We start from the raw sequence: 14303 nt of genomic DNA, 5'->3' as shown, positions 1-14303 counted from the left end.
ACACATGATAATGGATGATACACAAGCTTAAATCCCACCCATAATTTTACCTGATACCATAATTCAGTTTAGATATATTGCATAGGATGTGCCAGCAATCATAATAAGCAAATAAACTCCAGGATTTGCTTGGGTGACCCTTTTAATGGTGAACTCTAGGTCATAGCACATTAACTGTCAATTCAACCACGCCAAGGTTTGTGGAGACAATGGCTTCTGTGCCCAGGCAGGTTGCAAATAAATTCTGAATGGAACCTGGCATCATCACCCTGAAGGAATTCTAACTTCACACTGTTGGGGTAGTTTACCAAGATGGCTTCAGAGTAGACTAACTTTACACAGCACATTTAAAAAAAGACACATTTAATCAGCGTCATCATCAAACTATTACATTTAGCAATCAACAGCACGGGTGCAAGAAAAAATCTACATTAAAACCCTTTGTTGGAATGCTTTACACTTTCCACAGAACAGAAACTAAAATAACCTGTTATACAATTAGTCACAAATACAGTCCTCGAGTTTTTTGCCCATACACATGAGTATTGTCTAAAACATGTCTTCTTTGTAGCAGCTAGGCCCTGCCACCACTGTGCTTGGCTGAGTTCACAAATCTGTTGTAACCTGTAGCTCCCTGTCACTTCTCTGGCTCTCCTCTCCTGCTAAGCTTTGTTTCCTGGCAGTAATTAAAACCTTCTGCCACTGCCATAGCTGCTGCTGCTGCTGGAACCGCCATAGCCACCTTGGTTTCGTGGTTTGGCAAAGTATTGGCCTCCACCACCATAGGGGCCAGAGCTTCTGCCTCCAAAATTTCCTCCTTTCATGGGTCCAAAATTTGAGGATTGATTGTTGTAATTGCCAAAATCGTTATAGCTTCCACCACCTCCAAAGTTGCTTCCGTCATTACCAAATCCGTTATAGCCATCCCCACTGCCACCGTATCCACCACCACCTCGACTGCCACCGAAGCCACCTCGACCACTGAAGTTCCCTCCACGACCAAAGTTGTCATTCCCACCAAAACCACCTCCACGACCACCACCAAAGTTTCCAGAACCACTTCGGCCTCTTTGGCTGGATGAAGCACTAACCATCTCTTGCTTCGATAGGGCTTTCCTTACTTCACAGTTGTGGCCATTCACAGGATGGTATTTTTGAATGACAATCTTGTCTACAGAGTCGTGGTCGTCAAAGGTCACAAAAGCAAAACCTCTCTTTTTGCCACTGCCTCGGTCAGTCATGATCTCAATCACTTCAATTTTCCCATACTGTTCAAAATAATCTCTTAGATGATGTTCTTCAGTGTCTTCTTTAATGCCACCGACAAAAATCTTTTTCACAGTTAAGTGGGCACCGGGTCTTTGAGAATCCTCTCGGGAGACAGCCCTCTTTGGTTCCACGACTCTTCCGTCCACCTTGTGCGGCCCAGCGTTCATGGCCGCGTCCACCTCCTCCACGGTGGCCTACGTGACGAACCCAAAGCCTCTGGAGCGCTTGGTGTTGGGGTCTCTCATTACCACACAGTCCGTAAGCGTCCCCCATTGCTCAAAATGGCTCCTCAGACTCTCATCGGTCGTTTCGAAGCTCAAACCTCCGATGAAGAGCTTCCGCAGCTGCTCGGGCTCTTTGGGAGACTCTGACTTAGACATGACGGCGGTGGGAGGGGAGACTTTAACGATGCTTACTCGGCGGCGTCCAGGGGCAGAAAGCTCTAGTGATTTTTAAAACTCAGGCTGAGCTTGAGCTAAGGAGCGCTGGTGGCTGAGCACCGGGTGAAAGGCCGGCCGAGCCTGTGATGCTCACGTCGCGCCCTCGGCTTGTTTGTGGTGAAATAACAACGAGATGGGGTCCAGGTTCTCATCACCTCCGATGAAGAACCACATTAATTTTTATCCCGATTATGAAGAAGTGTACGCTCATTGAAAAAAACAGTGAGCAATAGTCCAGAACGTAAAAAAATCGAGTCAACGCAGTTTCACTCGTTTAAGATAGCAAGTGCTGTTTTTGAAATGATTTCATTGTAAAAGCCCCAAAACACAATTTTTTTTTTTAATTTATGATAGTCACACAGAGAGAGAGAGAGAGAGAGGCAGAGACACAGGCAGAGGGAGAAGCAGGCTCCATGCAGGGAGCCCGAAGTGGGATTCGATCCCGGGACTCCAGGATCGCGCCCTGGGCCAAAGGCAGGCGCTAAACCGCTGCGCCACCCAGGGCTCCCCACAATTTTTTTTTGCAAAACAATTTTTTTAAAACACAATTTTTTTTACAAAACACAATTTTTTTATTATTTTTAAAATTTTATTATTTCACAGAACAATTTTTTTACAAGACACAATTTTTATTATATTATTATTATTTTTAAATTTTTTTATTATTATTTTTTTACAAAACACAATTTATAAAGACGGCCCCTCCTGCACCTGGTTGAATTGTTACCATGGTTACACGGCTATCGTTTCACTGAAAGAAGATCCAGATTTCATCCTTCTGTATCTGATGACACACTTTTCCGTCTGTTTGATATAAACGGACCCAGATTGTTTGAGCTTCTCTGTGACCTTCTTTTTCCCTCTCAGCTTTCCCGGGAATATCTTTCTACGGGAGATGTAGGCGGCCCTTGGTAGTGGCCCCGTCGTAGCCTCTCCCGTGAGCTGACGGTGACGGGCGTTAGGCTGTGTTCTCCTTTTCTGATCACAAACAGCCCGTCTTCGTGCACTTGGGCTGAGGATGGTTTTCGAGCAAGTTCCCAGACGTGGATTTTGGGGTTGGAGCCTGATTTAGGAAGTCGGTGATTGGAAATACCGGTTCCAGAGCCCGATTGCCCGGCCTCGAATCCCAGGCCTGGCTTTCTGGCTGTGCAGTGACCTACACCTCTCTGTGCCCTAATTTTTTTGAAAAAAAAAAAAAAAAGTGGTAGTAATGGAGCAGTGACAGGGTTGGGGCAGGGGGAGAGGAGCTCTCCCATGACAGACGTCATTAAATTGGACAAATTGCTCAGAACAGGCCTGGCGCACGGTGGGGGAGACTCCAGGAGGGGAGCTCCGCTACCTGCGCCCCGATGCCGCGTCGGCCGTGTCGAGGGCTCCCAGAGTACCGGGGGCCTTGTCAGCGCTCGCTCTTGCCGAGGGTTTGCATTACAAGTGTAATTTGTAATTTCGTGAAAGGTTTTCATTTTGGAATGATTTTAAGGGTCACAGAAAACACGGGCGAAGGTAGCCCAGGGGTCCCACATGCCGGCTCCTCCTCAGCCTCTCGCCACAGGCAGACATTGGTCGAAACTAAGAAATGAGGGCCGGTTCGATGCTGCCCTCAGCGGCTTTACTCGGGGTCCCCCGTTTCTCAGCCTGGATCGCGGCCCGGGGTAGCTGGCTGCACCTGCGCGCCCGCGCCCCTCGCCCCTTGCCTTCCTGCGGCAGTTCCCGCGTTACACGCGCACGTGGGTCGTGGATGTGGTCACGGCAAAGCAGGGAAGGGGAGAGGGGCCTGCGGGTGCCCCGGCTGTTGCTCTACCGCCGTCACCTACCGTTGGGGTGATGGTGGGGCCGCGGGCCGACCAGCTTGGGGAGCTGCCTCTGCACTCACGCCCTGCGCCCCCTGCCCCTCGTCCCCTCAGGTCTCCAACGGCGCTGGAACCATGTCCGTCTCCCTCGTGGCTGATGAGAACCCCTTCGCCCAGGGGGCCTTGAGGTCAGAGGACTGCTTCATCCTGGACCATGGCAGAGACGGGAAAATCTTCGTCTGGAAAGGTAGGGGGGCAGGGGAGGGGTTTCCCAGCAGCCCCAGGACCTTGGGGGGAGCTCCTGCACCCTCGGGGGGCTGCCGGGCTCCTGAACTAAAACCGAGTCTTGTTCTGAAGCCTTGACGTTGCAATTGGCTCGCTTTGCGATCTGGGCACTTGGCCTCCCTGTCCAGGCCTCAGATTTGCCATTTGGGCTAAACCCAGTTTCCCAAGCACGTTTGAGCACCCGTTCTCTCGGGCTAATTGGCATCATGTAAAAAAATGTGGTCAAATACGTTTATGGGCAACACTGCGTGTGACAGGCTTGTCTGCAGGACTTCTAAGAGCCTTTAACTTGCTCCTGCACGTTGGGGCTTTTCCCAAAGGTGATCTGGTTTGTGTTTGGGAAGCACCGTGCAGGCACAGGGGGGCTCTCGTGGTTGAGGTTGGGGCAAACTGCAAGGGTGAGAAGGGGGCCCAGGGCGTGGGGTCCGCGGGTCACGCTTGCCCCTGCTGCACGGCCCTGGTCCAGTCACTTGCCTCTGAGACCCTGGTTTCCCCCTCGTCGACGGGATGATGGCCTAGGGACCCTTGGCGCGAGGGGTCAGCATGGGGATGGAGTCCGGCGTGGCCCCGAGCCCAGGGGACCCCCAGCTGGGCCCCGAGCCGGGCCTGGGCCGCCCCCAGTGACCGCAGCGCCCCCCGCAGGCAGGCAGGCCAACACGGAGGAGAGGAGGGCCGCCCTCAGCACGGCCTCAGACTTCATCACCAGGATGGACTACCCCAAGCACACCCAGGTGCGTCTCGGCGGGGACAGGCCGGGGGGTGGGGGACCCAGGACCTCTGCCCGGCGGCGCCCCATCCTCAGGGCTCCTGCCCCCCCACCCGCAGGTGTCCGTGCTTCCCGAGGGCGGCGAGACCCCGCTGTTCAAGCAGTTCTTCAAGAACTGGCGGGACCCCGACCAGACGGACGGCCCGGGCCTCGGCTACCTGTCCAGCCACATCGCCCGCGTGGAGCGCGTGCCCTTCGACGCCGCCACCCTGCACACGTCCACAGCCATGGCGGCGCAGCACGGCATGGATGACGACGGCCGAGGCCAGAAACAGGTGCGGGGCCGCTGGCGTGCGGGGCTGCGCCGCCTCCTGCCGCCTGGGGGCGGGCGGCCACGGTTTGGGGGGGCGGGCTTCTTTTGCTGTAGGTAATTTTTGCAGCCAACGCACCCAGGCGCCTGTGGTTTCCAGGCCCTGGCCAGCGTGTCGCCTCAGCTGCCAGCAGGGCAGCTGCTCGGACCGTGTGCATGATTGGAGCCCAGCGCCCAGGTCACGGGAGCAGAGAAAGGGCAAAGGGGCAGGGTGGTTCAGGGAGTCTTCACAGGGGTGAGGACCGTTGGGTTGGGCTTGAGGGGTCGACTAGAGGTTTGCCGCCAGCGGTGGGTGTTCCGGGCCGGGAAGCGTCCCAAGAGCCAGGGGTGACCGTGTCCTCAAGAAAGGGCATTGAATGCCGTGTCCAAGGCCGGGGACTCAATCCTGTAAACCAGTGGGTGCAAGTGAGGGTTTTTCCTTTTTCTGGCTTTGAAAGCAGAGATGCGACAGGCTCCGTTCTGTGCTTTCAAAACGTGCCGTGAAAACAGATTAGAGGCAGCAACCCCAGGGGGAGGCGAGAAGGCCCCCGGCCCCCAGGAAGGTTGCGGTGCAGGGGGTTCCGAGGTGTTTATGAAGCAGAGTCTGCCTCACACAAAAGCCCCGTTTCCCTTCTATGGGGTAGAGACCGCGAGGTGTTCATTCTTCGTGCGTGGTGTCGTCACTGTCGTCGTGCATTCACCTAGTCAGTGGGGGAAGGATGAAAATGTTGGGGTTAGGGCAGGTGGAAGGGCTCGGGCAGCCCCATGCCTCTCTGAGCCCCGTGTCCTCACCTGGAGAGGGGGTCAATCCCACTCACCCAGAATTCAAGGCCCCGAGACCTGGGTGGGGGGGCTCCGCAGCACCAGCAGGTGGCGCCCCAGGACCTCGTGACCCGGGACCTGTCTTGCCGGGTGGCCCTGAGGCCCGGGGATGGCCCTGCTCGGGGTGACCTGTAAAGCTGGGGAACTCGCCAGTGATGCAGATAACCCGATTATTAGTAATGGGCCCGACATCAATGCTGGTGATGAGCGCGGCTGCCCCCGTGCAGCTGTCGCCGAGCTGGGTACTGCGTCGCGCTCGCTACGGCACCGTCTGTGCGGCCTGCGTGTGTGCTGAGCGCTCCCACGGGGCGCGGGCCGGGAGGGGGTCGTGGGGGCCGCGGCAGGAGCCCGGGCCGGAGTCCTAGGCTGGGCCTGTGGTTTCCCGCAGCTGCCTTGGGGTGGGGGTGCCGCGCCCCGCTGAGCCCTGCCCCCCGCCCCCGCAGATCTGGAGAATTGAAGGCTCCAGCAAAGTGCCGGTGGACCCCTCCACGTACGGGCAGTTCTACGGCGGCGACAGTTACATCATCCTGTACAACTACCGGCACGGCAGCCGCCAGGGCCAGATCATCTACACCTGGTGAGGGCGCGGCCCCACGTTCCCCGGCTGGGGGAGGCTGAGGGGCTGCAGGGGCCGTTGGGGATGTTCGGGGCTTTGGGGAGGCTGCGGGGGCTGCGGGGGCCCGGGGGAGCTGCAGGGGGCTGGGGGGCTGTGGCGGCTGCACCCTGCAGGGCTCCTATCCGCAGTGCAGCACCTCTGTGCTGTTTCTTTTCTAAAAGATGTTATTTATTTGTGAGACCCAGAGAGGCAGGGACCCAGGCGGAGGGAGAAGCAGGCTCCCCGCAGGAGCCCGAGGCGGAACTCGATCCCGGGACGCCGGGGTCACGCCCTGGCCGAGGGCAGGTGCCCCACCGCGGAGCCCCCCGGGCCCCACTTGTAGTATTTCTTGAAACAACCTTTAACCGACCTTTCGGAAGTTCAACAGTCCGATGTCGAGAGCCGCGCGACTGGGGAGAAACCGTGTCCCGCCCGGCCCCACGCTGAGCGCTGTGCGTTCAGGCCTCGTCCCGCCGCGTGTTTTCCAATTAACCATTATCCTGATTCCATCAACGTGGACCGGGCGCTCCCGGCTCCGGAATCCGGACGGAGTAGCAGCCGTGGGCCGCGGGCGCCTGCCCCGAGCCTGCGTCTCCCTCGGCCCGTGTCGGCCTCTCTGTCTCCCACGGATGAGTAAATAAGGCCTTAAACACAAGAAAAGAAGGGCGTCTGTTGAGGCGTCTCGTCCCATCCGCCCCTGCCCGCCCCCCACCCCACGCCCCCGCGAGTCACAGCTTCTGTCACTTTTATGAACGTGGCCCAGGGCCCCGCCCGCGCCTGCCCTCGGAGGCGGCCCCTGGGCCTGTTGTGCAGCTCGTGCTCCCTGCGGCTCCGCCTACGCCAGGCCCGGGCGGCTTCCTCGTTCTTTTTCTTCTTCGGCCCCATAACCGCGAGCCGCGCTGCCACCGTGAACAGATGCCCTCTGGGGCCTTCTTGGGTTCGCTCCAGGCTGCTGCTCCCACGAGCGTCGCTGTGATCGGTGACCTTTAGGCAAATACCAGTTTGAACGCGCAAGAAACGTCTGTGGGGCGCGTTCCCAGAAGCGGGCTTGCTGGGTCGCCCCGTGTCCGTGGCCGGGCCCCGTGGCGCCCTTGCTCCCAAGGCGGCCTCCCTGTGACTGCGGCGGCTGCTTGTCCGCTCCTCCCTATCAAAGTGCCGCCGGGGCTTTCGAGCTCCTATTTCTCGATACGATCCCAGAACTTCTGAATGATGCCTGGATTTCTTGCCCCTGAAGCTATTGGTTTTGAAATGACCCAAGGCTTCCTGAGAAGTTGCAGAAACGACGGTTTCCACCCGTGACCCACGTCCCGGTCTGTGCTCATCTTCCCCAAGCGGAGAACGGCCGCCCAGGCAGGAACTTGACCCTGGACGCGCTGCCGTTGGCCAATCCGCAGACCCCGCTGCGGTTTCACCACTTGCCCCGCTCACATCCTTTTCTGGCCTAGGGTCTAACCTGGGAGCCTACCTGCCCCTTAGCACATCGCCTTGGTGATGAATCCCCGCGTCCTCACCCGTGGGGCTCCCCAGTCTCTTCTTCTACAACCTCGGTGCCTTGGAGGACTGCCAGTCGGTTATTTTGTAGGATGTCTCTCCATTTGGCAACCTCAGGCTTTTTTTTTTTTTAAGATTTTATTTATTTATTCATGAGAGAGAGAGAGAGAGAGAGGCAGAGACACAGGCAGAGGGAGAGGCAGGCTCCATGCAGGGAGCCCGATGTGGGACTCGATCCTGGGACCCCGGGGTCACGCCCTGAGCTGAGGGCAGACGCTCAGCCCCCTGAGGCCCCCACGCGTCCCTAAAAACAGTTTTTAAAAGTTCCCTGTTTTTGTTTTTGACTCGGTAGTAGATACACATAGTGTGAAATTCAGAAGAAGGTGTTTTTTAAGAACAGTAGATGCGTCAGGCTCGCTGATGCGCCAGATTTTGTTTGCTTCCGTGGATAACCTGCATCGGTGATGGGACATTTCGCCCCAACAGAAGAGGCCCCTGCACGTGTCCCATCCCGGGGCAGCCACCGTGGCTCCTCGGGTGGACGTGTGCACGGACTGCCCGGGGCTTCCCGGGAGGCCAGGTCCTGAGTCTGTCCCACGCGCCCCTCTCTGCTTGCGTGTCCCCCGTGCGGAAGCCCCGGCTGCCACGGTCCCCTCGGGGTTCTGCGCGGACCTGGGTGCCGAGTGTCGCTTCCTCCTGCAGGCAGGGCGCCCAGTCCACGCAGGATGAGGTCGCCGCGTCCGCCATCCTGACCGCCCAGCTGGATGAGGAGCTCGGAGGGTCCCCCGTGCAGGTGAGGCCAGCCCGGTGCCCCCCGGGCCGCAGCCTGCCCCTCGTCCGTCCGGGCACTCCTCCACCTGACTGTCCCTGCGCCCGGGCCTCGAGCTCCCACGGGCCCGGCCCTGAGCTCACGTGGTGGACAGTCTGGGGAGGGGGAAGATGTTCAGCAGACGTTGGGGCAGACACACGTGTGCTCATGGCGCGAAGCATTTGGAGCCACGCCTGGCCTAGAGTAGGCGCCTATGCGTGCGTGTCAAGTGCGAGGACACGGGACAGCGGGTGGTCCCGGGGGGACTGGGTTAGATGAGGACCTGCTTGCGAAGGGCTTTTCTGCTGCGACCTAACGGGACGGTGGGAGCCGGGCGGGCACGCACCCGGCGGAGGAAAGAGTTCGTGCAAAGGCCCCGAGGCGGGAGGGGGCGCTGAGCAGTGGGACGAGGGACTGGGGTGTGAGGGCAGCCCAGAGAGGGGCTCAGAGGGGCCGGGGCCCCGGGAGCCGCTGCGGGGACCTTGACCTGGAGGGGTCTACGGCTGCGCATGGGCGGCCTCTCCGCGTCCGGGAGGCTCTATTCCCAGCACTCGGCCAGCGTCCGTGCCCCGGGCTGACGTCACCATTCTGGAGGAATGTCCCCGAACAGTCCGTGTGTTTCTATTTAAGGGAATATTTGCAAACATGGGTTCGCTTGGTTCCTGGACGGGACTCAGGGTCAGCAGCGGGTCCTTGCAGAGGGGGAGCGGCCGGGGTGCTGGCCCCGCTTTCCCAGGGCACCCGCCCGGCTCCCGGGTGCTGGGGGTCCACGCCGTGTGCAGGCGCGGGCACGATGGTCCGTCTGGGGCCAGGCCGCGGCGCCTGCCCCCGAGGACCAACATGCCCCCCCCCCCCCCCGTGTCCCCGCCAGAGCCGCGTAGTCCAAGGCAAGGAGCCCGCCCACCTCATGAGCCTGTTTGGCGGGAAACCTATGATCGTCTACAAGGGCGGCACATCCCGCGACGGCGGGCAGACGGCCCCCGCCAGCACCCGCCTCTTCCAGGTCCGGGCCAGCAGCTCTGGAGCCACCAGAGCCGTCGAGGTAAGGCCGGGCCGGGCGCCCGGAGGGGTCGCTGCCTGAACCTCCCGTAGGTGACGGACGGGCCCGTCCCCGGCACAGGAGCGGGGTCAGCGTCAGGGTCAGGAAGCAGCTTCAGCCCCTTCCCCGGCCCCGCAAGCCCCAGTCTCCCTCTAGTCTCAAGGATGCCTGGGGCCCCTTGCATACCTCCCGCGATGGGAAGCTCGCTATCTAACGGGCAGGACACTCGATTACATCGCACGTGGCCACCACCCCTTCCACGCGGGTCGTGCAGACGGAACATAACCCTGCAGGATGGCCTGAGCAGCCCAGGGGAACGGGACTATCCCCTCCGTCGTGCGGGGCACTCAGCTTCCGTTAACGAAGCCCAGATTCGTGGTCACCTTGTGGGGCCACAGCGCGAGGGCTCATGGCAGCGATGGACGGGAGCTCACCAGGCGTCCACCTGGGAGCTGGTCCCGCTGCGGGTCTCCTGGGCAGTGACGAACCGAGCTCTCCCTCCCCAGATAATGCCCAAGGCAGGCGCACTCAACTCCAACGATGCTTTTGTCCTGAAAACTCCGTCGGCGGCCTACCTGTGGGTGGGCGCGGGGGCCAGTGAGGCGGAGAAGTCGGGAGCCCAGGAGCTGCTCCGGGTGCTGCGGGCCCAGCCTGTGCAGGTGGCAGAAGGCAGCGAGCCAGGTGGGAGCCAGGTGCAGTGCGTGGGCCCCCTTGTCTGTGCCGGGGGCACGGGGTGTGGGCCGTGTGCTCTCCCCTCCCGTGCCCCTCCTGGGTGTGGGATTCAGAGGGGGCCGTGGTCGGTGAGGGGCCACAGGCCTGCTCCAGTCCCAGCAGGCAGCACGAGCCTCTCCTGCCCCTGTGCCCCCCCCCGAGCCCGCCCCCTCCCACGATGCGCAGCAGACGCTCTGGGAGCTTGGGGGGCGCTGCCCGGGGTCCCGGAGCCCCTGAGGAGGACCGAGCGTCTCGCTGTATCGGGTCCTCCGGGCCGCGCGTAGGCTGGGGTGCGGTCAGGCGGGTTTGCGCCCCCGCCCCGAGCTGCGTGGCACCGGGGGCCCCGCCAGCCTCCCTGAGGCCCCGGGAGCAGGGATGCCTACCCCATCCCGCAGTGCCCCGGCCGCCTGGGGAATCGCAGGCCGGCCCCCGTCCCTGTCGCTGAGGACGAGGGGGCCCGAGAGCCGCGGGAGGGTCCGGGAGGGCTTCCGTGGGGCCTGGGTGCTGGAGCATCGGGTCGGGCGGCAATGCTGCGGCTCCCCGCAGACGGCTTCTGGGAGGCCCTGGGTGGGAAGGCCGCCTACCGCACGTCCCCGAGGCTGAAGGACAGGAAGATGGACGCCCACCCTCCGCGCCTCTTCGCCTGCTCCAACAAGATCGGACGCTTCGTGGTGAGCCCCCCGCCCCCTCGGGGCACAGGGACACCCACCCCCGGCCGGTGCGCCCTCGTGAACGCCTTCTGCGCCTTCCCAGATCGAGGAGGTTCCGGGCGAGCTCATGCAGGAGGACCTGGCCACCGATGACGTCATGCTCCTGGACACCTGGGACCAGGTGGGTGAGGCCGGGGGGGCTCAGTTCCAGCGCTAAGATCTGCTGCTGGAAGGACTTAAAAGAGCCAAGTTCCTGGAAGGTCTGGGTGCTGCTGTGAGGGGCCTCCGCCTCCCCCCGCCTCCCCCCGCCTCCCCCTCTCCAAAGGGAGTGATGCTCTCGCTTCTCTGAATTCAGTAAAATGCGATGTAGACACGATCACCCCGTGAACTGCACAGCACGGTGTGGGTGTGGAGCAGGTGACCAGGTTCCCGCCCCGTCCTACGTGCGAGCTCCCCCCCCCGGGTGTTAGCGCTCTGCGTGCCCACGTCACTGCCCACCGGGTCGCCGGGGCCTCACGCCCGTCTCCCTTCCCGTCCCGCCGCAGGTCTTCGTCTGGGTGGGAAAGGACTCCCAGGAGGAGGAGAAGACCGAGGCGCTGAGCTCCGGTGAGCAGCACGTGCACCTGTGGCTCTGGGTCCCGCGGTGGAAGCGGCCCGGCCTCGGGGGTCACGGCCTGAGCCGCAGCACCTCTGTTCGGTCGTTGTGGGGGGTAGCCCTGGAGCTGGGCCTCTGGCAGCGCCGGGCAGGGAGGAGCAGGACGGGGAGGCCGATGGACGTGGGGAGGCGGGGGGTGAACCGGGACCGGCCCCTTTGCGGGTGAGCGGGCGGCCGGGCTCGGGTGGGTGCCCGCGGGCGCCGGGCGGGCGCTGACGGCCTCGGGGCTTCGTGTCCCCGCGCGTGTGCACCGCAGCCAAGCGTTACATCGAGACGGACCCCGCGAACCGCGACCGGCGCACCCCCATCACCGTCGTGAAGCAGGGCTTCGAGCCGCCCTCCTTCGTGGGCTGGTTCCTCGGCTGGGACGACAGCTACTGGTCTGTGGACCCCTTGGAGAGGGCCGTGGCCGAACTGGCGGCCTGAGGGGCCCCGTCGGGGACCTGCCGCGCGAAACGTCGGCTCCTCGACACATTGTCCCAAGTACCTGTGCTTTTTGGAAAATTGAAGTCAATAAAAGCTTTTGAAGCGTGCGGGCCCTTGGTGCTCCCTGCGTCGGGTGGTGGTTCTGGGGGCGCCCGGGGGGCCTCGCGCGGGTGCCGAGCTCCACACACGTGCGTGGATCCCGCGCCGGGAGGAGGTGGAAGGTGCAGAGAGCTTGCCCGAGGCCGCGCCCGCTGGAGAGGTGCCGCAGCCGTGAGCCCGGGGCTCGAGCTAGAGAAAACACCGCAAACCCTCCTCCCCCAGGAGAAAGACGTTTGTAATCGTTTGGTCCCATTTTTGCTAGTTTTGATTGTGGTAAACTACAGGTAATCTTCGTCTTGACCCTTCGCAAACAGCCTTGGGTGGTGTGAGATCCGCCTGCGGGGTCATCACCGCACCTGTGCCCGCAGGCGTGACCCCGTGTCCCTCCCTCCCGTCTGCTTCTCTTTTTTTTTTTTTTTTTTAAAGATTTTATTTATTTATTCTTGAGAGATAGAAGGAGAGACAGAGCCAGAGACACAGGCAGAGGGAGAAGCAGACTCCATGCACCGGGAGCCCGACGTGGGATTCGATCCCGGGTCTCCAGGATCGCGCCCTGGGCCAAAGGCAGGCGCCAAACCGCCTGCGCCACCCAGGGATCCCCCGTCTGCTTCTCAAACCTTTATTTGATGTTGTCTCCACCAATGTGCCTTTTCACCCAATATTTGTCCTCTGTGCCTGGCTTATTCCACGTAGCCTGATGTTCTCAGGATTCATGTACGTTGTAGCAAATGTCGCACTTTTGCTCCTCCTGTGGCTGACCTGTGCTGCGTGTGTGCACGCGCCATGTGGCGTCCGTCCCTCGTGGGCTCTCGGACGTTGTTTCCACCGTCCGGCCCCCGCGAACGAGAGCGCTGTGCACACCGCGTGCCGACACCCGATTGCGGGAGTGGAGACTTGGTCGGGCCTCACCTGTCCCCGGGGGCCCTGAATCTCTGTTCGCGCTCAGGGTGTCACCAAGTCCCTCTTGGACTTTTCCATGAGCTGCTTCTAACCCTTTTCCCTGTGGTTGTTCCCGACCGGAGTGAAGAGCTGCTCCGGGGCAGGCCTCTCCCTCGCATTGATCCTCAGGTCTCTCCTCCCCATCTCCCCACCCCCCCTGTTCCGGCCACTGCCCTCCCCATCCCCACCGGCTACAGAGGGAGACCCCGTCTGGGGCTGCGGAAGCCCGCGTGGAGGTTCGTATGGTAGCAGCGGGGTGGGGGGGGGGGGGGGTGTTTACACTGCCATTGCCAGAGCTGCCCGGGGAGCACAGGTGCCCCAGGGGCCCGGCCTCCGGAGAGCCTGCTTCATCGAGGAGGTGACAAGGGGAGCAGAGAAGGAACTCTCCAGGTGAGACATGGGGGGGCCCCCCCTCTGGGGCGGAACATGCCCCAAGTACAGAGAGAGTAACGAGGAGGCAGAATGTGCTCAGGGGCAGGCAACAGCCGCCCGGCCAGAGGAGGTGTCCTGGCATCTGGGAGGCGGGCAGGGCCCAGGGGCACCTCAGCCGCCGTGCTAAAGGGTTTGGACCTGCCTCACTTACCTCAAGGTAACCCCAAGTGACCCCAAGGGTCACTTTCACGGTCAGGATCAACTTGACAAATGCAAACAAGAGCAGCATTTACAGCTCGGAGCTTCCAGGGTCTTCCCTGAGGCAGGTGAAGGCCTAGCTAGACAAGCGGCTCACACCCTGGAAACTTGTGGGGGGACCTGCCCCTGGATGCGGTTCCTCTACCTCAGAGTCGCTCCTGGGCACCTGCAGTTCATGGCGGCTGCGGCCTTAACGCTAGCACGGTGCTCTCGGAAAAAGGAAGTTGCCTGGGGCCGCTGATTTGCGTGGACTTTTGCTCTCAAAGGCAAAATAATGAATTGAGAACAAGACCACATCAACCGCATAGTTTCTCTTCCTACAATTTTTGCCCTCAGGGGCGTCCGGGGGGCTCAGTGGTTGAGCATCTGCCTTCAGCCCAGGGTGTGACCCCGGGGTCCTGGGATGGAGTCCCATGTCGGGCTCCCTGGAGGGAGCCTGCTCCTCCCTCTGCCTGGATCTCTGCCTCTCTCTGTGTGTCTCTCATGAATAAATAAATAAAATCTCAAAAAAAATTTTTTTTAATTAAATTGCATTTTGTCATCTGCAACGTGTGAGTCATCGTGAAGCGCCGTGACCGGCGCATGGAGGCTGGCTTCTG

The 14303-nt window shown here is 61.0% G+C and overlaps 1 protein-coding gene and 1 pseudogene across 3 annotated transcripts in view; one reads left to right on the top strand and one right to left on the bottom strand.

Moving 5' to 3' along the window:
* GSN (gelsolin) overlaps positions 1 to 12143 on the top strand; it is a 41244-nt gene extending 29101 nt beyond the window's left edge. For all 3 annotated transcript variants that reach the window (XM_041764258.1, XM_041764255.1, XM_041764256.1), the window contains 11 exons: positions 3614 to 3746; positions 4427 to 4515; positions 4610 to 4825; positions 6105 to 6238; positions 8450 to 8540; positions 9427 to 9597; positions 10101 to 10275; positions 10852 to 10976; positions 11059 to 11136; positions 11501 to 11561; positions 11867 to 12143. In XM_041764258.1, coding sequence (XP_041620192.1) covers positions 3614 to 3746; positions 4427 to 4515; positions 4610 to 4825; positions 6105 to 6238; positions 8450 to 8540; positions 9427 to 9597; positions 10101 to 10275; positions 10852 to 10976; positions 11059 to 11136; positions 11501 to 11561; positions 11867 to 12036 — 1443 coding nt within the window. In that variant the 3' untranslated portion in view covers positions 12037 to 12143. The remainder of the gene's footprint in view (positions 1 to 3613; positions 3747 to 4426; positions 4516 to 4609; positions 4826 to 6104; positions 6239 to 8449; positions 8541 to 9426; positions 9598 to 10100; positions 10276 to 10851; positions 10977 to 11058; positions 11137 to 11500; positions 11562 to 11866) is intronic.
* LOC121496051 lies at positions 687 to 2110 on the bottom strand (annotated as a pseudogene).
* Positions 12144 to 14303: the final 2160 nt, after the last annotated feature.

This window comes from Vulpes lagopus, chromosome 7 (genome assembly GCF_018345385.1).
Source record: "Vulpes lagopus strain Blue_001 chromosome 7, ASM1834538v1, whole genome shotgun sequence".
Classification (NCBI taxonomy): domain Eukaryota; kingdom Metazoa; phylum Chordata; class Mammalia; order Carnivora; family Canidae; genus Vulpes; species Vulpes lagopus.
This window is presented reverse-complemented; position numbering and strand designations above follow the sequence as displayed.